Below are 27,010 nucleotides of genomic sequence, written 5' to 3'. Positions count from 1 at the left end.
GGCACATCATGGTTATCCAAGAAAGGCATCAAAGGTGTTTGACGTTTGAATATTGTTTTACAGAGAATGAAATTGAACTCCTCTCACTTGGAAAAAAAGCTCCTCTGGAAAGTAATAGCATCTTGCCATTGGTCAGGGTATTGTGGCACTAACAGTGCCGGATTTTCTTCCAGGAGAAGAATATAGTTGTTGGACTCAACTAGAAAAATGTGTGTGTCTGTATATAGTTTTTCTTGTTTAAATAATGTTTTTCATTGAAGTTAAACTTGGCTCCAAGTGAAGCTCTAACTGAAAGGTATCTGACTGTCCTGGAAATCCACGTTCATTAAGTAGAATTAAACAAGTCTCACTTATTTTGAAAACTTAGAAAAAAGACTATGGGCTCTAGAGAATTATTGAATTAATTGTGTGAGTTATGAAAGATGACATTTTGGAGGAGAAGAGAGATATGACTTAAAACCATCTGAAGCTTATAAACTGCTCAGATAAAGTGTGGATGCTGTTATCACTTAAATAGTGCAAACAATAGGCTCCCCTAGAGGTAGGCCAGCGGTTTCTTAACTCTTCCCTGAGGGTTCAGAGCTCTCTAAGAAAATTTCCTTACTAAGAATTTTAGTAAATGGGAAAAATTCCAAATGACCCTCATTTAGAAAGTAAATAATACTCTAGGAAAAATTTGAATTAGAATTCAAGCCATTAAAAAGCCAATCTGTTAGTAACTTGAATCTATCTTGGTTGATCTTGCCCAAGGCTGGCTTTGAGAACAGATTTTGTCAAACATTGCAGGATTCTTGGTGAAGTTAACTGCAAAATTATCTTTGATATTGTGATCCAGGGGAATAAAACATTTACAAATCTTTTCCCTGCTTCTCTGATAAGTATATTAAATGATCAGTGAACTTAGATGATGGTAGCGGGTGAATATGGAGCTGCGTTATCTTTAAACTAGGAAACTATACCCGTATCAGTTTATGGTTCTGATCTCTCAGAGTTCATCTGGTGAATATGTGTGAGTCTCTGTGGTAGCATTCTTGTGAGCAGGGTTACTTGCCACAAATAACAAACATCTTCTCTTTAGTCTTCTTTGTGATTTTTAAGTATCAACTATTGCTCCTTTTTGTTTTGTTTTGTTTTTTTTTACAGGTTTTTAATTTTATGGAGAGTATCAATTTCACTTTTATCTCCACTAAAGTTGTTTTGACATTTTTACATTTGCTGTTAATATTTAGAAAATTATTGTTATTTTAGAAAATAAAGATGACCTTGTCCTTATGGAGCAAGTATAGAAATTGGAGCTAATTTCCATTTGAGTTTCTGGAGAGCCATTAGCAAAGTAACATTCTGGTAAAATAATAAAATCAGCCTCAAAAAACAAATCAATTCAGACAGATCACATATATGGCATGTGACTATGGCTAGGGACCTCATTTGAAATATTTGAATATGATCAACATCCTGAATATTATTTAGGTTTTACTTCTAAAACCTCTGAAAATACAAAATATTTTGCTGATGTATACATGTGTAGTATAGCATCTATATAGCATTGCCTGGTACAGAGTGTACTGTTTTTCATTATTATAATTGCTATTTAGAGCATATGTTGTGAATGTATTGAAGATACTTCTGGGTCTCATTAATCGATGTTCTAAATGCTAATCTCTGCTGTCTGGTTAACTCCAAGCAAGTTTACCCCTCCCCCGGTTTTGGTGGTGATTCATCTGTTGATGATGCCTAACAAAACCTTCAAAGAACAATTATGGATCTGAGTTAAGTCTTGTTGCATTCTCTGCAAGTACATTCTAGGCAGTGAATTTTCTTCCTGCTTTGCAGGCCATTGGAGAGAAAAGAGCTGCTCCAGACTCTGGCAAGAAGCCCAAGACTCCAAAGAAAAAGAAAAAGAAAGATCCCAATGAGCCACAGAAGCCAGTGTCAGCATATGCCCTGTTTTTCAGAGACACACAGGCTGCAATTAAAGGTCAAAACCCCAATGCAACCTTTGGAGAGGTCTCAAAAATTGTAGCATCTATGTGGGACAGCCTTGGAGAAGAACAAAAGCAGGTGAGACAAAGACCCATCAAGGTTCCATAAATAAGCCTCATGATCATTTAAAATATTCCTCACACCTTTTCTGAGTGCATGTGTTCACTTAATATGATTGCTTCTTTTGAAAGCCTTTTCTAAGCGATGGAATTTAAAAACCTAGACGTATAAATCTAAACAACTCTCCAGTTATATTGATTTCTCTGTCAGCTTATGGGTGCATGTTCAGAACTCATTCAGAGGAAGGCTGGAAGAAATCCAGGCAGTATCCTGCAAGCATAAACTTTTGATGATAATCTTTTCATTTTAAATAATGTGGAATGTTTCTCCTTTTGTTCAAAAAGGGCACTACAAAGGGATTAGGTCCATCCCGCTTGCCTTTCCATTGATCATCTTTCTGAACCCTTGTGCTGTCCTGGTGGGTTTCCAAACTTTGAAGCTGCCTCTGCGTGTCTCATTATTGTCACTGGGCATTTGAAATTTTATTCCAAGTTCATTTGAAAGCAAGGCAGTATGAGAGGTATTCAGAAATTAGCCATGCTGGTGGGAGATACTTCCTTAGGGGCTTCGTCTCCTCTCCTTCCCCTTGCAACTCCTCCACACAAATGAAAAGAAGAATGGGTTCCTTGGGGGTCGGTCCCCCCACTTGCTCCTTGCATGAAACTCCAATTACCATTAATAGAAGTTAACTTTTACATATGCACAGAAGAATAGATCAACCCTTATGAGTGATAAAATAGAATAATATTTTTCAGGAACGAAGAGTGGAAAGTCCTTGATTTTTATTTACAAATCATGAACTGATTTCAGGAACTCATTCCTAGGAGCTTGTTTTGTTGGGATGGTGCAACATTAGAAATTTCTTGTTAGTTTGCACTGAGTTTATTACTGTAGACAGCAGAGTGATTTTCTGTCCCAGAAATATAATTCTGAGGGACTCGAAAAGTGCCACACCTAACTTTTAAACTCTGGAGAGAAAGATGCATGTTGATCGAACACCCAACTATCAGACCACTTAAGAAAAGGAGAAGCCCAAATCATGTTTAATATGCTGGAATTTTATTTATGTAACTCAGTGGGGTCACTAATGGAAATCTCCTAGCTTGGATGATTTCTGACTTTTAATTTTGCTCCAAAAGAAAACCAAGGTTGAAATGCTTTGCTCTTTTCTCTTCTGTCTTCATCATTCTACCCGTTGTTTTTATCCTCTGGTTTTGGTATAGTTTAGAAAGGTATCTGAGGGAAAGAAGACATTGATGGAGAAACTCATTACTTTCTCTAAAGTAAGCCATTTGCAGCAAAGCTTATTCTTCTTGCTACCTTATTTATTGCCTTAGCATGAGGTTTTCAACTGTTCTCAGGAAAAAAGTGATTCTCAAGGAATCCGTATTGCAACCGGAACTCTTTTTCTTATTTGCAATAGTAAATATAAAAATTGTGCTCCAGTGAGGGTGGCAGGGTTCTGTTTTGTTTTAATATCCGTGTGTGTGTGTGTGTGTGTGCGTGTGTGCGTGTGTGTGCGCACGTGTGCACACGCTAACATTTAAAAATCAAAGCCAAGGAGACCAACCTTTTTATGTGAGTTGTGTTTATGTGACCTAATTTGTGCAGCAGTTATTTTATAGCTGAGAATTTATACGCTAAAGGTGGTGCTAATTGTGGTCTTTTAATAGGTATATAAAAGGAAAACAGAAGCTGCCAAAAAAGAATACCTGAAGGCCCTGGCAGCATACAGGGCCAGCCTCGTTTCTAAGGTAAACCTGGGCAGGGGCGGCCAGGGTCCGAAATAGTTACAGCATGGAAAACAGCCCTCAAGCATTGAAAACATAACTGCAGCTCCCCTAAAAGCCGATGGAAAGGCATCTTGAACAGCTTGTAAACTTAGGTGTTTCCATTAGAGATTACCCAAATGATGATCTGAAAATATGAGTTAACTTAAGCAGCCGAGTCTAAGTTGTTTCTGAAAGATTTCCCTGATCTTTATATATGTGTATGTACCTATATATATAAATCTTAAATAGGCTCTTATGCTTTCTTCTGGTCAGGGATTGGGACCTGTGTTAATGTCCTCTGCTTAAACTGGGAGGTATGTTTGTCAGGCATTTTTGGACATCATATTATAAATTCTCCTGTGGTTATATGACTATGATAGGGGGGCGTTGCATTTTTGACCAAACTGTTCCATATCCTATAAATAAATAAACCTCATGATCATTTAAAATGACATTATATTCCAAGTACTAAACAAAAACTATATGTATTATACAGAGAGTATACAGTGGACCTTGGTGTGTTATAAAATGCACCAATATCCCAAGCAAATATCACTGTAGATTGTAATTACCTTAATCCAAAGGAATATGAGTTGTTACATTATATTAACATTTAATTAGCTTTTTCTCTTGCCTTTATAGATTTTAGAGGTTTTGGAAAGGATAATTTGATATAATATATTTTTGCTCTAGATAAATTTTCTCTGACAAGTAGAGATACAATTTCATTGTCACTGTTGCTGTCTCAAGTACAACCTAGGGTCTCAAAGACGTTTTAAAAGGGTTCATTCCCTTTTTTCTCTTTTCACCTGAGTTGTTTCTTCTTTATATTATCTGTATTAAGTGCTTGTATCAAGATCTAGCATTTGCAGCTGCTCAGAATCAGATCAACAGAGGTCCTCCTCTCTTTGTTGATGGCTATTAGGACACTTCCCACTTCATTAGATAGAGAAAACATTTATCAGGTCAATAGCGAAACCTCTTTCTCAGACTCTGGAAGACATGTACTGGAAGATATACTGATGTTGTACTCAGACTTGTACATCGGCAAAGAACAGCTGACTGTATGGGCTGCAGATGTTAAGAATTAAAGTATAGTTGGTGGTTAATTAGATGGAGTGAAGTGAATAGAGCAACAGTGTGCATGTACTTCTTAAGTGGATCATTTATTCATTCATTTATCCAGAGCAGGTATAGGTGATTTTGTGCATTAGAGCATGAATAATTGACTGTATATGGATTTATTTAAACCAAGATCCAGTATCTCAAAAGGCATTCAGGGAGTATTAACCATGATTGGGCTCATGAAGTCTGTGAGTGACTTAGAAGGGATAACTTAAAACTTATACATTGCATGCTAGGATCAGGATTCAGAAATATTTTCAGAAGAAATTCAATGACACCAAAAAGGAAAAAAAAAATCAATAGGATAGAATTTAGAAGGAATAAATTTAAAATACTAGGATTTTGTTTGTTTGTTTTTTAATTCAGTAAATGCACTTTGAGAGGATCCTAAATCTCTGTTCAAATAACTGTGAGGCAATGAATATGGTCCTTTAGGTATAAGTTTAGAATAATTTCAACCTGAACCCAAAGTGTGAAGTAGCTGCTAATATAGTGATCGCACAGGAAGCAGCATCGAATTGTACAGTGATTGTTAGACCACTTCTAAAGAATTGGTTCTGTTTTGGATCCCACAATGTAAAGAGAGATGACAATCAACTGATGTCTCTCTAGAGCGTTGCCTCCACGATGGTGAGGACTGAAAATCACATCAGGTTAGAATAACTGAAAGAATCAGGGAAGCAAGGACTTGGAGGCATATGATCTTAGTCCTCAAATCTAAGGGCTGTCATATAAGAGAAATTAAGTCGATCTTTGTGCCCAAGAGAGGAGAACTCATCCAAGGGGTGAGCTTACAGGGAGCGAGAGTTCAGCCCCAGCATCAGAAACATCAATAGGGTTGCATCATATGCACATTTAACTTATGCCTCTACACGCGGAGCCTCAGACCTCCCCCCTTAAGATATGACTCTGCTATCCCTTTTAATCTTTACAACAACCAAAGAAATTCATGGAAGCTTACTATTAAACCATAAAGGAGCAAGAAGACAGTCAAGGAAGAACTCTGCAATCATCCACCCATCTCCATTTACCATTAAGGCAGCATCTTAAAGGCACAACTGTGCAACTGAGCTGCCCAGGTGTTGAAATACAGACTTTCTTTGAGTTTTCTTCTTTAAGACTAGCTTGTTAATTTTTAACTACTAGAGTATATAAGAATTATGTACATGCTTACTGGGTGTATTCTACTTTATGGGTGATTTAATGGTTTTTTGAAGACAAATTTGAATATTTATAGGTTGCTTCTTACCCTAAGACCTTAGAACATGACCATTCAGGAACATGCAGCCGCACTGAGTTTTATAATGCGGAGAGCTGTCCACTGAAGGGGAGTGCCTTACGATAATGACATGTGTTCAAACAGAAAACATCAGAGGTGGCTATTCCTACACACTGGATGACTCTATATGAGGTTACATCTCGGTTTCTTTCCAACAGCAGGATTTTATAAATCAGAGTCATAAAAATTTAGAAATATACAATTATTAAAGATAGTAGATGGCTGCTTGATGTCTCCTAGGTGCCCCTGCAACACTCCCCCCAAAACATCCTAATCAAATGAAGAATACAAGGAAAAAATTGTCTTTGGAATGAATCATTCCGCTGTTGCATTTGTGGAAGAATTTCCTTTTGTGGAGGCAGTGAAGTGTTTTTAGCACAAAAAGTAGTACTTTCTCTCTATGTTCAGCCCTATATCTGCTGTTTATCTTTTAACAGGCGATTTGGTCCCATGAAGTTGAACATTTCCCCCTTATGTATGACTCCTTTAATAAATTCTGGAAATCTTCAAAAATAGTTGATGAACTAAAACATTTCTAAAATTGTGAAAACTTCAGTTTGGTATCTCTGAGGAAACCAATAATGGTTTTCTTATATTTGAGTGAACCTTGTTATAAATAACCACACAATACAGGGCTTTCAAGTATTCCAGTGGCCATTTTCTGGTAATAGTAATTGTTAACTAATAAAAATAGCTAATATTTGTTGCTTCCCATGGACCAGGCACTTTCTTAAATGCTTAACATATGAGTTCATTTAATTCTCACGACCTCTGCACAAGAAAAATATCATATAACCTGGCCGGGCGCGGTGGCTCACGCCTGTAATCCCAGCACTTTGGGAGGCCGAGACGGGCGGATCACGAGGTCAGGAGATCGAGACCATCCTGGCTAACATGGTGAAACCCCGTCTCTCCTAAAAAATACAAAAAATTAGCCGGGTGTGGTGGTGGGCGCCTGTAGTCCCAGCTACTCCGGAGGCTGAGGCAGGAGAATGGCGCAAACCTGGGAGGCAGAGGTTGCAGTAAGCCAAGATCATGCCACTGCACTCCAGCCTGGGTGACAGAGTAAGACTCCATCTCACAAAATATAAAAGAAACAAGAAAGAAAGAGAGAGAGAAAGAGAGAGAAAGAAAGAAAGAAAGAAACCGTATAACCCAATGTTACAGATAAGAAAACAGGAACAGATGAGTAAATTAACTTGTCCAATGTCACAAAGTTGTTAAGTCAGAGAACTGCGTTTGAACTCAGGCAGCCTGTACTCTGTTGTCTTTAAACATATGGTACTCAGTGGTAAGGTCCTTAGTACAGAGTTAAATGCAGAAGAATTATTGCTGTTAAATATGTGTATGAGTTATCTTTTTGCCACAATAGTGCTGTGTAACAACCATCCCCAAAGCTCAGTGATGTGGTACAAGATGAGCATTTATCTTCAGAGAGTGCCAGTTAGCTGGCTGGTTCTTCAGATCTAGGCCAGGCATAGTAGAATCAGCTAGTCTTGCTTTTCTGTCTGGGGTCAGCTTGGATGTTGGAGGGGCTGGACTCATTCACATTGATCACAGTTGGCTGGATGGCAGTGAACTGACTCTTGGGGTGGGTAACTGGGCCACATATCTGTCATCATGCACATGGCAGGGGTAGGCTTGAGGCCTCATCGTGGAACTGGGACAGTATCACTGCCAGGGCATTCTGTCAGCCAAAGCAAAGGCACTAGAGCAGCCCAGACTCAAGGAGGTAGGGGATTTGACTCCACATCTGGGAGGAGTGAAAAAGTCACAAGACAAAGAGTACAGATACAGGAGGGCATGAATAATGGTGGCCATTAAAAAAATCAATTTATAATATCTAAAAATGCTTAAATATTTTAAATACTTATGTATTGTAACAGTCTGGAATTTTTTCCCCCAAAATGCAGGCTGCTGCTGAGTCAGCAGAAGCCCAGACCATCCGTTCTGTTCAGCAGACCCTGGCGTCGACCAATCTGACATCCTCCCTCCTTCTCAACACTCCACTGTCTCAACATGGAACAGTGTCAGCATCACCTCAGACTCTCCAGCAATCCCTCCCTAGGTCAATCGCTCCCAAACCCTTAACCATGAGACTCCCCATGAACCAGATTGTCACATCAGTCACCATTGCAGCCAACATGCCCTCGAACATTGGGGCTCCACTGATAAGCTCCATGGGAACGACCATGGTTGGCTCAGCACCCTCCACCCAAGTGAGCCCTTCGGTGCAAACCCAGCAGCATCAGATGCAGTTACAGCAGCAGCAGCAGCAGCAGCAGCAGCAACAACAACAACAGATGCAACAGATGCAGCAGCAGCAACTCCAGCAGCACCAAATGCATCAGCAAATCCAGCAGCAGATGCAGCAGCAGCATTTCCAGCACCACATGCAGCAGCACCTGCAGCAGCAGCAGCATCTCCAGCAGCAAATTAATCAACAGCAGCTGCAGCAGCAGCTGCAGCAGCGCCTCCAGCTGCAGCAGCTGCAACACATGCAGCACCAGTCTCAGCCTTCTCCTCGGCAGCACTCTCCCGTCGCCTCTCAGATAACATCCCCCATCCCTGCCATCGGGAGCCCCCAGCCAGCCTCTCAGCAGCACCAGTCGCAAATACAGTCTCAGACACAGACTCAAGTATTATCGCAGGTCAGTATTTTCTGAAGACGCATGTGGCAGACGGATTTGCGTATACGGAGGAGAGTGGCATAGGAGGGTAAAGCATATGTGGCTGAAATCTGTAAGTTGGTGTTGGTTATGCAGAAATGTGTAACAGATCAAACGGTCCTCTCAAGTGTCTATTAGATAGGCAATAAGAACTACAGTGTAGCTGAGTAACATCTTCTAGCTGACTATAAATCACTTTGTTTTTAAACGAGAAAAGCTGTGCTCTTTTATGTGATGCCTTTTTTATTTATTCAGGCTATACCTACAATATGTGAATCAAACTGTTTAATGAATCCTGGGACATATTAATGACTATAAACTGGCCTCTCTGAGTCATAGAAAATGGCCTTATTTCTCTAGAAGTGAGTAAACCACACTTCCAGGCTATCTGAACTTCTGAAGCCCTAAAAATAAAAAGCACAGTTGTAACTACCTGAAATATGAAGATCCAGTTTCATACAAACATTTGTATGACGTGAATAGTTGATGGCATTTTTTTGTCATGAAAAAAAAATAATGTAAATCACAGACTTTTGCCAAAGCTCTTATTTTTTTCCTAAATCTCTCCAGAAAAAAAATGCAAGCGATTAAATTCAATTATTGACTTATTCACACTTTTTATCCATGACTTCTCCAAATCAAACCACAGGATATGTTGTAACAATATCTATGGCCACTGTTAGCCCATTATATTCATTCCAATTAGAAGAAAAGAAATGTGAATATTATATTCCGTGTTTTGAGTGACAAGTTTCGAAAAATAAAAACACTGTATTTTTAAAAGGGAAATGCACTTAAATGAGAACAGTTATTACAAAAGTTAAGATTTAAAAAGAAAAAGCAAGAGTTTTTATTATGATGTAATACCAGTAGACTATTTAAAAGGCACACCACATCTGAATAATCAATGTAAATATTTTCTTTCAAAGTTGTAAGTTTTCATATCATGTGCTGTAAAGTTTTCCTAAATGAGGCTTTAACGTAAACACTGGTGACATAAACCATTCATTGCTACGTTGCTTATTGTGTTTTTATGCTGTTTTATACTTTTTTATGAGTTATGATAGCAGCAATTAAGTTGTTTGTATTTTGCTTAACTAAAACAAAAATGCTTTTATCTTGCTATAGAATAAACACATTTCAGTAAAAACTGTGGACTGTATTTTGATGCAACAACAAGGAAACTGTTCACTTTTCAAATAAAATGATATGTCAGATTTCATTTTTGGTTCCTTGAATACATGTAAGATGGGGAAATATGCCACATACCAAGTTTCATTTCAGCCCAAGCATCATCTTCCATTTTTCAATTGGAAATATGATATTTATGGCCAAGAATACACAATTGCATAGCCTGAAATGAAGATCCTTGAAAAAAAGCAAAACAACCCATTGGGAATATTTGTGTAATTGCCTTTTTTAAAAGATGCAAGTACAAGGTAAGTATAGCGAGAAAAAAGTAATCGTTTTTTTGGCGGGGGGGGGCTAGAACTACCTGGGTATTGTGGTGTTATTACTATTAAAATGGATGGTGAATGCTAATTCTTAAGCCAAAATAATTATTTCGGTGCCCATTTATTCCCCCCTTTTCTTGCTCTGTAGCGGTTCCTCTTTGAGAGCAGTGTGACCACTATCCCCAGTTGTCTTGCATGATTAATTACAGCATCTGTCCTGTCAGAAGCTATAATGAAGAGGTCTTGATAAAAATTGCAAATTACCACTGGCAACAGTCTTAAACTGCTTATGATAAAATGAAAATTAAAAACAGCAAGTGTCAACCCTGACCAGAATCCTAATCTGGAAAGAATGAGGGTGTGCGTGGTGCGCTTCATAGCTGCTGTGTGTGAGACATTCAAAAATAATGGAATATGGATCCCTCAAAGTTGTTGTATTTCAGAGAATATTTACTGTATGTTGTGGGTTATGAATAATGAATTCAGCTTTCAATATTTCATAATCCTCTCCTACTCTGTATTATGTACAAATATTGAACAGCAAGAGATTCTAATTATAAATTTATGGATTTCTTGCTGTAGAAAAATTTATGTCTAAATTGAAGCTTTTCATAAGATGTATTAGTTGACAGGTATCAGTGTTCAAACAGCCTTAGAATGATGCCTAATTACAGCTACAAGGGAGTGATTGTATTCCACAAAGAAATGATCTGCTAGCATCAGACCCGGCAGAAGTAGAGCTCGAATGGTAAAAGATTTTCTGTGAATTGAAACTAACATTACATAACAATAACCATTTTATATTCTGTTGTGAAACCTTTAGACAAATGTCTTCAAAATTAATTGCTAAACTACATGTGACAGTAGTTGTGTATTAGTTCTGTAATTGTCATTTTGAAAACCCATGAAGTATTGCTTGGAAAAAAATGTCACTAGTGATAAGACTTAATTGCAAGTGAAGTCTGTTTTCAACTGTTTGCAGTTAGAAGCAGGTGTTGTAACATCTATTAAATGATTTTTATAAATCTTAGGTTTTATCACATTTGATTAAATGCTGCTAAGCCAGTGACGGTCAATTCCAGAGGAAAAAAAAAGCTTAATGACTGCAGTTTATAAAATTAATTACCAGACAAAACTATATATTTAAAATGTCAAAAGGTTAGAATCATGAAAAGAATTCCTCAACCTTGTTACCATATTATTGTTTTCAGGATTCACAAAGCATGTTATGTATCCATTTACTTTTCAGTTTATACTTATGACTGGTTTCTATTCCTAAGACTTAAGTAAGTACTTGGTGCACTTTTTCTTTTGTTAGAGGTCAGAAATAAATCAGGATAATGAAAAATAGACATGAGAAATGTGGTATCTGATTAGTGTCACACCTAAGTGGCCTAAATGCCTTCCCTCTTAAGTGGTCTACAGACACCCCCCTCACCCCCACCACCTCCATCGCACACACACACACACACAACCACACGCACACACACACCCCCCTTGTCTCTCCCAATGCCATGTAGACATTATTTTATTACTCTGGCTAAACATGTTCCCTTTTTGCATTAACCTGTACTGCTGTATGATGAAAGAACATAAGGCATTTTCATTTTTAGCTGACATGGGGTCATGAGTTCCCGACTCAAAGAACAAAAGCTTAAATGCCTTCATGGAGCATAATTTCTGCAATATATTACCACCTGACGGAGGTTTGAAGGCTTTCTAGACAGATGGATTAATATCTCAAGTTTAAGTAGAAGTCCTCCACTGTGTCCATTCAGTGAGCTTTAGACATTTGAATGGTTTCTTTCCCATTTCTCACTTCATGGAGCATTTTTCAGCACTGGACTTCAATATAACCTTTCCTTCCCCCCCCCACCCCCTTTGTTTGGCTTTTGTTTTGCAACAGCTGTTATTATCGTTTTTGGTCAGCTGTGATTGCTGGAGGCAAAATAGGACCAGATGGTGTTTTGCTATGCATGAATGGAGAGTTAGAGGAGTTGGGATTGAATAGGCCAAGTTTGAATGGTGTCTATGCACCACCTGCCTGCCTTAGCTGTGGCGTACACATCACAGTAGCATGATCCGTCTCAGACCTACTAGAATCGGATGGGAAAGTGGAGAGCTGGGCTGGATTTTCCCCATATTTATTGATCTTCCATGCACTAACAGAATAATGCAGTGTACAGTCAATTTGAGATAATTGGATATGACACAGCATGGACATGTAATCTATCACTCCAGAATTCTGGTTTGCTTTAAGGATCTGACTGCTCTCCCAAATACACACACACACACACACACACACACACACACACACACACACTCACACTCAGTAGTAGCAAAAAATGGGCTAAGTAGACGCAAGTTAAAAAAAATATCTAAAATAGACTTTTAGGAGTCTGAGGTTTTGAGAAGGGAAGACATTGAAAAATGTTAATGCAAAGTGAAGAAAACCTGGTATTAATAGAAAACCCTCATATTTGTATGTTATTCTTCAGGTATTACACATTTATAAAAAAATGTGCCTTACTAAGAAAATCAAACAGATATACAACCAGACTTGAATTCTCTTAGAAAATATTCTTAAATATATAAATGTTTTCTCCCCATCCCCTCGAATATAGTTAGCTTTACTGATTATCTGAACTGACCTCAAAATAAAGACTTTCCCTGAATTTTAAAGCCAATGAGCGGGTTTAATCCTTGTAGTTTGTGATCCTACAGGTGTGTGGGTTGTGTGTCAGTGCATGTTACTGAGGAAAAGCTTAACCATCCAGGAGACAATGACGTCAGATATGCAGACAGACAGCTCCATTTGCCTGAGGCCTGAATTACTTAAATTTACCTCTGCTACATGCAAAACACTGTGATAGGTCCCAGAGAGATGCAAAAACAAACAGTGCCTTCTGTTTATTTTGTATATGCTTGAAATTTTTCATAATAAATGTTTAAAAAATAAAATAATAAAATAACAAAGCCATTCTGAACTTTAGGAGCTTTCATTTTTTTATTGGGGTGGAAAAGATACCCACCAGACACAGTGATTTGTGTGCCTCTAAGAGCCATTTTAAAGGTGTGGTTTCTAATCTGAGAAAATTAAAATGTATTTAGAAAGGGGAGAGACTGCTATTGGAAAGCTACATGAAACTATGGGCATTTAAGATGTGCCTTGGAGGTTGTGTAGGATCTCAACAGGCCAAGAGAAAAGTTATCCTGGTAGAAGTAGAAGACAGCTCCAGCCAAGGGGAGAGCAGAGAAAATCCGTTCAGGTTGAAAGCATGGGCACCTCAAAACAGCAGAAGAAAATCAAACAAAATTGGACACACAGCTTTTGTGGAGGTGAGCAGGAAAAGCACTGGAGAGGAAGTGAGGGGTCAGATTTGTAGAAGATCTGCTGGGGAATTATGATGAACTCAAAAAGCACTGAAGGCATCCAACTAAGGCAGGTATGATGAGAATTAATTGAATGGATGAAGGCTGAAGGGTTTAATCTACTTTTTTTAGAGGGGAGCGTCCAGGGGGCACTGAAAGCTGAAAGAAAAAATGGAACAAGATGACCACTTGAAAATGTATGTCAATATTTCATTATTCATATGCATAAATGAAGCCATCGCTTCATGTACTTTCTCCTCTTTCTCATGCCACTCCCATCTTCCTGGTGCAGGAACACACCATCAACAAAGCCAAATCAAATCAAGGTGTTTTTTTCGTGTGTGTGTGTGTGTGTGTGTGTGGTGGCAACTGTAGAACAAGCCTTATCCTTCCATTAGCATCGAGAGAGCTCATTTCTGTGTTTCTGCTGTGAAAAGAAAGCTATTTTCACCACTGGTAAAAAGTACCTCTTGGTGCTTGAACTCAAATGTGATGAAGGATGAAAGAAGCCCTTGCTTTGTTGCTGAGTAAAACCTCAGGCAGCACTGGGAGAGATGTTGGTTACGGTCTCAATTTAATTTCAAAGAAGAACCTTCACAGATAGAAAATGTGAATGTGGATGTACCCTTCTTAGCAAAGGAATAATGCTCTTTTGTGAAACATATCATTATCCCTGGCATTTGTATAGCACTCTGGACTTTTCAAAGCAGTTTTCTGTGTATTACTTCATTTGGTTCCCTTTCTAGATAGGGCAGAGTTAACCTCATGTAACAAATTAGGAAACTGAGGCACAAAGGGGGTGGTGGCGGCTTGTTTCAATGTCTCTTTGTTTTTAAGAGGGATAGCTAGAAATGGAATGGATATGTCCTCGCTCTAGGTCAAATATTCGTGTGTGTATGACATATGTATTTGATACAGATTTATGCCTATCATATATTTGTATATAAGATGTGTAAATATATGTTTGTATGTGTAGCTAGCTAGATGACACATCCATCACAACAGTGAACAGAAACATTACTCTGCTTTCCTCATGGCGAGGCAGGCAGTAAGGTAGAGTGAGTGCCACAAGTAGTAGCCAACATTCTCAAAGGGGCTTAATGCCACATGGCACTTTTTTTGGTGTGAATGCTTTCCAGTCTATTTTCTCTACCTCTCTGTCATTCTTTTATATTCAAGCAAACAGCTTTGATTTGTGGGGTTCAAGTGTTATGACTGGAGGTACTACAAAAGTGCCAAGGCATAGTATCCTTCTATATGTTTAAAAAGAGAAACAAGATTTAAGGAAGCTTGAGATGGGTGAGCATCAGGTAGGTGTTCATTTTTGTATATTATTTATGGAATCCAATGAACCGCTCCAATGTTGAGCATGAAAAATCTAAGACAGTATAGGGGATGTATCTTCCCAGGAATTATGCAGCAACAACACTGTATACTGCTTCATGAGTTACCACTCAATTTCTGAGACCACATGCCTCTTACTAAGTGCAGTGCATGCTACCACTCATTTGTCAAAGGAGATACGTCCCGAGTCCACAAGATTTTATTATTGCCTTGTTTTAAATGAACAGAGCACTAAAGCTACCTTGCAAATGGTCACTTGCTAAGATTGAGTAGAAGTGAATGACATTTTTGAACATATTCATCCAGAACCAGGTATGAGCATTCTGGTATTTGAGGCTTTCATTTGCAAGGTATTTGAGTGACTTATCCAGAGGCAACTGAGTAGCGATTTTTTTGAGATCCAGGTCTTATGTTTATTTTCAGATTTTTGGCCTATTTTTTCTTACCAGGCAGTTTGCCTTGTGTGTAAGGATATGTTGTTACCAGGAAAGGTGTTTCTGATAGCATTTCTTGTTGTGTCATTACTGTCATGCTTCTGACATGCAGAGAGAACCTTAATTTCCAGTTTGTCATAGTGAGCGAAAATGATGCCATGTTCTAAACCTGCCTTAATTGGTAATTTGCAAATTTGATATAAGATTTTAGTCCAAATCATTCAGGCCTGCTGTTGCAGCCCTCACCCTTTTTGCCTATTCTTACTTCTCTCCTCTGTAATTGGTATTGCGTATGTGGGATCCCAGGGGACAAATAATAGCATCTGCAGAAATTACCTACATACAGTCTGACCCCGTGTGTGTTTTTTTGGATGCCAAATTAAGACATCTATCTTTGGATATTTGGACAGTTACCTGGAAGGAATGGCACCATTTTGTTCATAATAACACTTTTATAAATTGTGTCCAAATGCTGGCATGCCTAGCTTGTAACTTTTAAATGATGCTCAGAATATTTTGGCCAAAGAATGTGAATATAGTTGTAGTTCCTTCCAAATCAGAAACTAATTCCATGGGGGAAATGCAATAATATCCTTTTGCATGCAACAAAACCATTACTTATACTGCTTGGAGGTAGAAATTTTGTAACAGAAAAAACAGAGAAGAAAAAGTATGTTTTTTCCTAGCTTAAATCCTAAAGTCTTAGTTAGCAAGGAGATCAGGCCTTCTAATAAGGAACATTTTCAAGATTAAAATACGCTAAAGGCCAGGCATGATGGCTCACGCCTGTAATCCCAGCACTTTGGGAGGCTAAGGCAGGTGGATCACGAGGTCAGGAGATCGAGACCATCCTAGCTAACATAGTGAAAACCCGTCTCTACTAAAAATACAAAAAAATTAGCCGGGCATGGTGGCGGGCGCCTGTAGTCCCAGCTACTCGGGAGGCTGAGGCAGGAGAATGGCATGAACCTGGAAGACGGAGCTTGCAGTGAGCTGAGGTCATGCCACTGCACTCCAGCCTGAGCTACAGTGCGAGACTCCGTCTCAAAAAAAAAAAAAAAGATGCTAAAAAGGTGACAATGATATTGACTTCTAGATCATCAAACACCCAGAAATATGCTGATTAGGCTCAGTCAATGGCTAAAGACAAACAACAAATCTGAGCAGAATGACTTTTGAGGATGGGCACAACTTATCTTTCTTAGATTGGGTTAAATTTCTGCGAAGTTATTTTTGTTTATTTGTAGGTTGTATCTGAAGTTTGTTTCCTGCTGAAGAATCACTTATCTATTGGAGACAAAATGTGTACTTTGTTCAGTCCTCTCAAAGTCAGGCTGTCTTGAGTAGGTTAGATAGCTGACAATAGAGGTTTAAATTCTTGGACCAAAGATTGTTCAGAGATCAGTCATCTTTTAAAAGTTGCTGTTCTCTTTCATTGTTAAAACTTTTTACATAGTGAGGGGGCCTCTTCAGGGGGAAAACTTCATTTGGAGATTTCTGGAGGAACAGCTTGGAAGGGACACTGAAAGACCCTGATAGCACTTTGTGAAGGGAAATTTAGGAAGCATCCCTGTTGGCCAAATTTAAGGACCTAAATCTGTACCACACGTATAGGAAATGAGCAGAAATCTGTAGCACAAAGTAAGTGCACTTAATGCTGAACAGAACTGCGGAGGTGTATCAACATTCCAGGCACGTGGGCCATGATTTCTGCCATGATCCTATGCTATCAAGGTAACTAACAAGGCTTCAAGTCAAAGAAACAGAACACAGCTGGAGAAGATCATCGGATTCATGTGGATTGTGGAAGCCTAGGCAATAGCCATGAAACCGCTTGGCCCCAGAACTAATAAGCTACATTTTGTAAGCCTGTATTCTTACAACAACTAAGAGTTTTATGTTTGATACAGATGGTGTTTATACAGAGTATGTGAGCTCAGCGTGAGAAGTAGTCATAAAACAGACTGGGGTTTGGTATAATTATTCACAATTACTATTGTATAATTGAATGCCGTAACTATTATATAAAAAATATTTTAAGAAGTAGACTTGCTCATACTTCCACAATAGTTCTTAACAATAAGAGACATATGCTGTAAACATCGTAACATATTTTATGGTGTTTACAAACTTACACAAGGTTTGGCGAAGTTGCAAATATAAAAGGCCGGGTTCTCTTTCTTGTATCCTTAGGGGAATCAGCTGCCCTTACTCACCTTCAGTAGCAAGCACCCCTTCTAATCACCTGTGGACTTGAGAAGTCAACTGCATTGGACCACTCAAATGAATGAATGAATGAATATTTTGGCAGATACGAAAGAGAAGAGAAGAATGGGCATGTTCTGTGGAAAATACACAGTTCTCTAGCTTTCTCCAAGCCGGCAAAGCAGAGTCCTATTGGGCCAAATTGTGGCAATTGGCACATGAGCATAATGCTTATTTTAATATTTTTGGATGAAATTAGTGAATCTATAGTGTCTGTTATATGTATAATCTCTTACGTTTTCTAATAGAAAGATAAGCCTATGTCCCTATCACCCCCAAGCTATAAAACAACCAAAAATAAAATTCATTCGAGTTTTAAGTGAAACTTCATTTCCTTTTAATTGCATATACAAAACAGGTCTGTGCTCATAAGCATGGCAACTCTTCAAGCAGGGAACAATAGAGCACAGGAAGCGAACTTCAGAACAAATGACTTTGTGATAGTTTTGTTTTCTAACACACCTGTAACGGGCATGGAAATCATGCCCTCCTTTGCTCCTGCTCATAGGTGGCATCCATTGCTAAACTTTTGCCTGTTACTCTGGAGGCTAATTGCTAAGCTTTGATGACACAGTAGTTTCAAGAGATTTCCAATATGTGCTATGTTAGCATTGAGAGTGAGAAGCATCTTTATTGTCTGAACCCCTCTTCAATTTCCATGATTCCTAATGAAAGGAGCACGTGCCAGGCTGGAGACCATTACTCGTGCAAGCCCATCTTCTGTTGTCACAATGATGGAGCCTTTGAATATTTATCTGCCAGATGACAAACAGGACATCTTGTGCCTTAGCAGCCTGGGAGAGTGAGAGTAAGCTCTCTTGTTATATTGGAAGCCAAGACTTAATGTTCCAAGCCTGAACTGAAACAACCTGTCTTAGGTATGGTTTCCAAAGAGAATGCTTCCAAATGTCTTCCTTGTCCCTGGAGGAGGGAGGCAGTGAAGTATGGCTTTAGTACCTTTACACCTGAGCATGTAGCTTCAGCCTTTCAGAGATTCTCAGCTATCTTGCTGTTTCCTACACCAGGAAGATGGCCAAGAAGGCTACTGACTCAATGAGAGCAACAACACATACAGTGAACTCCAGGATCAGAGTTCCTGAGAAAGAGAATGTGAATGCTTAGTGAGCAAGGATGCTTGGGGTTTTGCCTACCTGATTCTGGACTGGTTCACCCTAATTTTTTTTTTTTTTTTGCATACATATTTATGTACTGCTAAGTCTGACCTATGCTTTACAGCTGTTTCTTTATGATTGTATCGTACCACTTTTTACCAACCTGGCTTAATTCTATGGTGCAAGCAGCCCAAGGGACTGTTAATAGAAGAGAACTGTTGTGCTTTCTGATGTTAACCTCAGTACTTAGGATTTTATTTCAAACACTCTAGCTTCCATTAATAGCTTGCTGTGAATGCGTTACTTATTAATTATTCTCACCTTGTCATGTTTACAAACTTTGTTGTTTTTCTCTAAGCTTTATAAAATAGAGTATCTATTTATTTGACTCTTTACCCTTTATCCCATCATCTCATTGGCTTACAGGCCAGCATAATATTATCCAATTGAGTCATTCACTTACGCATTCGTTTAGCAAATATTTACATGGAGCCTTCTCTCATGGAGTTATATTCTGATGGGGAAATGCAGTTTTATTCAGCAAGTATTTGGGCACCCAATAAATGCCATGAATAAAAATAAGCATGGAAGGGGGAGAAGGAAGGCATGGGGTGGATAGGGGATGAGCTACAAGTTTAAATAGGGTAGGCAAGGAAGGGCTTATTGAAAAAGTGACAATGGATGAGGGATGAAGCTGTGTGTCTATCTGGGAGAAGATCATCCTAGCCAGTGAAAAGGTGGCTACAGGATCCCAGGAATGCAGTGTTTGAGATGCTGCAAGGCAGCCCCTGTGGTTTGAGGGGAATGAAAGAGGGAAAAAGCAGTGGATGAGGTCTAAGTGGGAAGTCCCAAGGCAGACTGTGTAGGGTAATGGTTCTCTATCCTTGCAGTGGATCATAATAGCTATACATTCTTCCTTAGATGTGTTAATGATATTGTGGTTATGCTGGAAGAAAAATGAATTCTTAATTTATTGAGTTGCACTCTGAAATATTTATAGATATTGATAATCTAGATAATGACTATCTGGATAATGTGATGATGTCTCAATTTGCTCCATAGTAATACAAGACAGGGGAACTGGATGGGAATGTGGAGGGGGCAGGATTGGTCATGGGTTGAGAGATGGCCGGATGATGGATACATAGAGGTCAAAGCGCTAGCTTGTCTACTTTTGTGTATGTTCAAAATTCTCCATAATAATAACATTTAAAAGAATTACCTGGGAACCTTTTAGAAAAATAACAGCTCCAGGAATTGATGTAATTAGTTTTGGGTGCAGGAATGACATTACTTGCTTGTTTGTTTCTCTTAAGCCTCTCTAGGTTTTGTTAATTTCCTATTAATAGGAGAACCACTGGTATAGGGTCTTCTAGGTCATTCTTAGGGCTTGGGATTTTATTGTGAGTGAGAAATGAAGTCAATGGAGAATTTTGAACAGTAGACTGACACAATTTGCCATTTGTTTGAGACAGATCATTCTGGCTGCTGGGTTGAGAATAAACCGTAGAGGAACAAGGGCAGAGGCCGGCAGATCCAGCAAATTATAGATACAAGAAATTACAAAACAGTTTGGTGAGGGCTGTGATAGGAGAGAACATAGGGCATATAGAAAGGTAGGCTGAACACACATATTGTCAATCCATCCAGACACTGCTGAGCAAAAGGGACATTCCAAAATATGCTGGGATGATGTACTGTGAAGGAGTAATGATATTTCAGGCCTTGGGTAGAATATAGTATCCGAGAGAGTGAGAGGACCTAGGAAACCTCCCATTACAGGGGAAAGTCACTTGTTCTTAAAGACCTTTGATTTCCTTTACCCAAAGCAATTAATGCATTGCAGTTATTTGTCCAATCTTCATTCTTATTTCTGATTTTTAATGAATGGGACAAGACTAGGAGGGGTAGAAAGAAGAAATGTTTTCAGAGTCCAATATACCGGAAACTTAGCCTCTCATCTTTCACTCACTCGTGAATATACAGAAGGCTTTAGAAGTCCAGCCAAACCAATCAAACCGCAGTCTGCAATGACAGTTATGGCATTTTCACCATACGATGAAATCTTCCACATTTTAGAAGCAGAGCATTGCCCATCACTCTGGGCTGTATCTTCCAAATATTACTCTCAGACATCTTCTTCAGTCAATCTTGTATAATCCCCAGCAATATATGGTGTGAGCCGTTGTAAGGTTCTGTATTGGATCTAGCAGGGAACAAATTGCCTAAAATGCAAGTTTTGCCTTCAGGTAGCTTTTTAAAATGTATGATAATTGCTATTATTAAGACTTTATTTGTACAAGTTGATGGGGTATATGTACAATTTTGTTAAATGCGTGGTTTGCATAGCAGTCAAGTCAAGGCTTTTAGGGTATTCATCACCCAATTAACATACGTTGTACCCATTAATAGCTTCTCATCATCTACCTCTCTCCCATCCCCTCATCCATCCCAGTCTCCACTGTCTATCACTCCACTCTCTATGCACATGTGTACACATTTTTTAGCACCCACTTACAAGTGAGAACATGTGATAGTTGACTTCCTATGCTTGGTTTATTTAACTGAAGATAATGACCTCCAGTTCCATCCATATTGCTGCAAAAGACGTGATTTCATTCTTTCTTATGGCTGAATCGTGTAGGGAGGTTACATTCTGATCCTCTCTCTTTTCATACTAACCACTGCACTTTAATGAATACATATACAAGCATTTGCTGGTAATCTAATTTGTTATGTAGGTCACTACTGATTGTAAAGCTCATGGAATACAGGGTCCATGTTTTACACATGAATGTTTACATTCCCCTCATCACAAGGTGGGTCCACAATAGATGCTTAAAGATGTTGGTTGACTGACTTCTTGATAATTTTTATGTGAAGTCAATAATAGGATGCAGAGTTCAAGAGTAGTGCATTTTCAAAGTTATTGTAGAGGGATATTGAGATGACTATAGCTTATCTGAGTTAACCCTGGAGCATCTGGAGAGCCCTCCAAATCTAACACACCAAAAAACGTGGAAGGGGAAGCTGAATTGTTAGATTTCCCAGTGGCATCTAAGAGGATTGTGGTGTTGGCCGACTCTTACTGCTGTCTCAAGCCTAAACCCTTTGATCCAAGCCCATCTGACTGAGGAGGGAAGAAATAACCAAATTTGACATTGACCCAGCTTATCTCTCCTCCAAGAAAAGCGTACCTCTGCCTTCCATGTTGACTTTTCTCCTTGGACCGCCTCAGCCCTTCTGTATTTCATTTGCTACACAAAGCCCTTTCTATTGCTGTAAGTAGATGTTACTCTATACTTTGTGCATGTATAAACACTGTCTTTTCCTTTAGCACCTCAGAAGGACAATGCCTTCTACTTCTTCAGAAGCCCAAAGCACATGCTCAATGTTTTAAAAGAAACAGAATTAACACAATGCATTATTCTGTTATTCCTGTTTTAATTAGGACTCTTAATTACAAGTGATAAAAACCCAAATCAAATTGGCTGAGGGAAAGTAAGTGCATTTACTTGCTTGTATGACTGTGAAGTCCAGGGATATAACTAGCTTCAGACACAACTGGTGCCAACAGTTCAGACATGTCATCAGCACTCATTTCATCTCTATGTCTTTGTTCTGACTTCTACTGGGGTTTCTTCATTCTCTGTTTTCACTCAATGACTTCTGGAAGTCCAGCTCACAATATCCGTACTGCTAGCATTTTCAGCAGAAAAGAGAATGGTCTCTTCTCTCACCATCTCAATAAAATCTCTGTGTTTAGCTGAGTCTAATTGGGTCTTGTGCTCAAGTATAAAGCAATGATGATGAGCTGGTGTAGGGTACTGATCTAACTGTTTAGGCTCAAGTCATCTGCTCATCCCTGGAACTGAGGATGGGTTCAACTCCACTAGAAGTACATGGGCTAAGAACAGAGAGAAGTGCTTCTCCTGTGAAAAACGAGACTCATGTTGTCAGAAGAAAAGTGAGTGGATGCTGGGTGACATTAACAGTGCATGTGACATACTTTTTGTAAGGAAAATTCCTTTCAGAGAGTTGGCTGATAACAAAGCATTTATCAGGAGTCTGGGAAAAGGAAAAACTCACTTTTGGTATAGGCCAAAATAATTAGTTTTATGGCTTTGGGAAGGTGTTCTCTGTTACTCTCAGCCTGCCTTTTATGTGAGGACATTGCCTAGGGTCAACTCCAATAGTTTATTCTTCAAAGTGAGGTCATATGACCTGCCTCTTGTTCAGATTCCCTGTCCTTGGATTTATGCATAAAATAAGGAGAAAAACTCTCCATTGCAAAACCCACCAAACATCCATATCACACTTGCCTCCTCTTGTTAGCTTCCCCGTGTGGCTGTTGAATAAATGATTGAACATAGGGCAGTACTTAATCTTCCTAACAATAGCCCTCCAAACATCCAACACTGTCAGATGCTTTCCTGGCATTTGAAAATACGCCTGCAGCAAAATCATCTATTGAATTTTCACAGTGACTAAGACCTTGTGGACAAAGAAGACTGTCTGTTAAGCTGCCATCATTTGGCAAAATCAGTGGCCATGGGGCCTCTGGGGGAAGAGCAGAAGACATGGATGGTAACCCCCAAAAGTTATCCAGGAGTGGGGTGCTGGGGCTTTCCCAAGCTTGTACACTGACTTAATGACTTGATTGCACTCCAGTTTGGGGATATTTCAGGGTGTGGGCTTGGAGGTTGGGAAGAGGGGTAGCCCTCCATAGTATAAGTGGTGTCCTAGATGTCCTAGATGTAGCATTCGTCACTATAAGCCTCTATGTCTTGGCTGTTTTCCTTTTGCTCCATGCAAACTCTTGACAGAGGTTGGATTTGCCACCGGGATACTTCCTCCAATTTTCCAGCACAGCCTCATTTTATAATTTCAAAAAATAGTTGATATAATATTTCAGAACCCTAAATGAGACTTAAAGACTAGATAGTGAAATGTACATAGATTTGGCTTATTGTATTGGTAATAGACACTACTTAGCAGTGATTCCCTGTTCTTGGTGATTTCTCTGGCACTGGCCCCTGATACACTGGACAGTGTTTTCCAATACACAGTCTTTCTGGCCATAGCTGATGGACTCGGGGCAGACACCTGTCCCTGGGTGAGCCAATCAGCTTATCCCTTCCTGGAATTTGCCAATTGGAGCAGAGCCTAAAGTTCAATGGAGTGGAGTTAAATTAGCACTGTCTTCAGTGTTTCTTGGTCTTTTCTATTAAATGTACAGATTCCAGCATACCCCCCAGCCCAAAGTTCTGATTCAGCAGGTGTGGGTTAGACCCAGAAATCAGTGTCTTAACAAACACTTCTAAGTGAGTCCTATCATCAAGTTGACTTGGAAAACACTTGTTAGAGAAGGTTTAGGAATTTTCACTGTGGGATTTCCTTAGCAGGCTTGGTCCTTCCTTCCCAAGTCCTTGCAAGTGTTCCACTCTTCATTCCATAAATAAGCCTACTACCTCCTCTTTTGTATTTATTTATTTACTTTACTAGTGTTCATTTGTATTGCTTACAATAAAGGACTATGAATTTGAAAATACATCATTTCTTGAGGGACTAGACAAAGGGTATTACATGTTGATGAAGTAGAGTGGTAGAGAAGTAGATGAGCTGATTGAACAAAGCTCATAGCCGAGTGAGGGAAGATTCCACACTAGAATATATTCTACATTCATTTTCCCTGGAAAGGAGGAAAACATAATAAATGAGGGACTCGGACCTTTTAAGAAAATTAACAAGCTGTAGCTATTGTTTTTGCAGATCTATGGGACCTATTATATGCCTGACGCCTTATTTTTTTCCTATCATTTAATTTTCAGAAACTAGCCAATGCCCCAAGCATTCTTGGTCAATATCCCTGTGCACGGATGCCCTGTGTTCATCTTTAGATGTAACATTGATATGTGAGATAAATGAGGCTAAATTGGAAAAGCACCATGATCCCCTGTCATGATCCCCTTGACAGCTGGGTCAAGAAAGGCCAGGTCAAATGGTTTTTCGGTTTTGTTTTGTTTTGTTTTGCTTTTGAGCACACAGTCAGTGAGAGGTTCTGTTTTTGTTCAGTCTCTTAATTCCAAGTCACTGGTAGCTAGCTTCTGCCTACTTAAGTGAGGTGTGTATACTAACTGTATGTGGATGTACTTGCAAAAGTACCAAACTTTAGTGGTCAGTTGCTTGGGTAGTCTTTTATTTAACCAGAAATCTCTCATTTAAATTTCACTCTTGAGCATTAGAAAATTTGTGACACAATGCTCTCCAGATGAATAATAACCATAGACACAGGTTTCAAAAATGCACATTCTTTGTAAGAAATAAGGGATCTCTGCAGTAAGGCAACTGATTTCTATAGCCCTAGTATGCTTTGTGTTTTCTTTTCTCCTGACAGCTAAACTTTACAAATAGCCTTTATCACCCCTTTCCAATATTTTGTATGTGTATGGGATTCTAAGTAACTCTAGATTTCCCTAAAAATACCAGTATGCACTTGGCTGACAGTGTAATTCTAGACATCCCAAGACAACTTGATAGAGAGTAACAGTGTCCACTATAATACATCAAACATTTCTTCTTATTTTTCAACTCCGAACTGCCTTTTTGTCCCTTCTCACATTGACAGCCTGCTATCAGTTCCAGCAGGGAGAACACAGACTGGATATTTGCCAGGTAATTAGTTGGCTATAAATCAGTGAGAGTTGGTCATTTTATTAAGCATGTTCAGATCTTGTTTGCAGTTCCTCACCAGGGCCCATCAGCATTGTGGCAGGTTTAGTTGGTTAATGTGATATTAAGACTCCTAGGCAATGAGAAATTGAGAAAAAAAACCATTAAAATTGGGTAATATTTGGTGTCCTTATTTTTGCATTGTACATTGGTATCTAATATCAGCTGTATGAACCCACTGTCTGGAAGCAATGCCATCTCTTGTTCTATTTTTAGTGCCTTCTCTCCTTGTGAACATTAAAGTTGCTCACAAAATACCAGTGATGTTTTCTCCAGGCATTCTGGAAATTCCAAACCTTCCTGATGTCTCCTCTGATGTAGGGAAACTGACTTTAGATCTTTACTCAGTTTTGCTAATCTGAGAAGGTTAATGTGTGTGCCTTAGAGTTAGGCAAGACTTTTCTATTTTTCATGTATTATATGATTTCACTTACAAAGCAGATCAGTCTGAATTTTTTGGGTCATTGGTTTCAGCATCAAGTTTAGCATCATAAAATTCCATCTTCTATTCTTTCCCAATGGAAGAATAAGCTCTCCTTTTTCTTTTTGCTTGTCTGGTAGTCATTCTTCTTTTGGTAACTGCCTCCTGGTGTTACTTCATTTATGTGGCATGGATGTTGCTGTCTCCATTTTTGGCCCCAGGATAGATATGTGAACCAGGCCTGGCCACTGAGAGCATCACGTCTTATTGCTCATAAGAATAGGCTTACAGATGGACATGTGACTCAGTCACAGTTTATGGAACTGAATTATGTGAGTTTTTTTTTTCCAGATCTCTTAGGAAAAAGATAATCCCTAATTTTTCTAAGGTTGCTCAGAATTGAACACAACAACTAACTCTAGGACAGACACTCCATGAGTGGAAATGGTGTCCAAATGAGAAAAGTGAAACCAGGAAATGGAAGAGTAAAAACCTGAATTTGGTGACATGATTTAAGTCTCTGGATCCAGCTGTGCCTACAGCATGAATTGGACTTCTTAATTACTCATGCCAATAAATTCCTTTTTCTACTTAAGCCATTGAGTTGGATTTTTGTCAGTGGTAGCATGGGAGTCCTAATAACCACAGGTCTTTGCCTCCTATGCCACCTGCCTATTTTTCTTACCCTGGCCCACTCCAGTATACGCATCTCCATAAAAATCTGCTTATTCCGGAAGATTGAATTCACATATCCTTGATTCCAGAAAGTTTTTCCCAATACTTCCTCTCATAAATTGAATTTCTCACTCTTCTCTTTTTCCACAGCATCCTAAAATTCCCCTTGATATTTTTTGACATTCACATTTCCATTTATTATAAGCTTTCTGGTGATGCTGTGTCCTGAACACTGTAGATATTCAATAATGTAGTAAATCGAAATTAGTGCCTTTGGAGGCTGCAAGCACTTTTCACCTTCTTAGGAAACCAT

The 27,010-nt window shown here is 39.0% G+C and overlaps 1 protein-coding gene across 2 annotated transcripts in view; it reads left to right on the top strand.

Moving 5' to 3' along the window:
* TOX3 (TOX high mobility group box family member 3) overlaps window positions 1-10,110 on the top strand; it is a 107,823-nt gene extending 97,713 nt beyond the window's left edge. For both annotated transcript variants that reach the window (XM_015126117.3, XM_015126118.3), the window contains exons 5-7: window positions 1,834-2,061; window positions 3,717-3,797; window positions 8,133-10,110. In XM_015126117.3, the coding sequence (XP_014981603.2) occupies window positions 1,834-2,061; window positions 3,717-3,797; window positions 8,133-8,885 (1,062 nt within the window). In that variant the 3' untranslated portion in view covers window positions 8,886-10,110. The remainder of the gene's footprint in view (window positions 1-1,833; window positions 2,062-3,716; window positions 3,798-8,132) is intronic.
* Window positions 10,111-27,010: the final 16,900 nt, after the last annotated feature.

This window comes from Macaca mulatta, chromosome 20, assembly GCF_049350105.2.
Source record: "Macaca mulatta isolate MMU2019108-1 chromosome 20, T2T-MMU8v2.0, whole genome shotgun sequence".
In the NCBI taxonomy this organism is placed as follows: domain Eukaryota; kingdom Metazoa; phylum Chordata; class Mammalia; order Primates; family Cercopithecidae; genus Macaca; species Macaca mulatta.
Note: the sequence above shows the minus strand (reverse complement) of the source record. Positions and strands in the feature narration are given on the sequence as shown.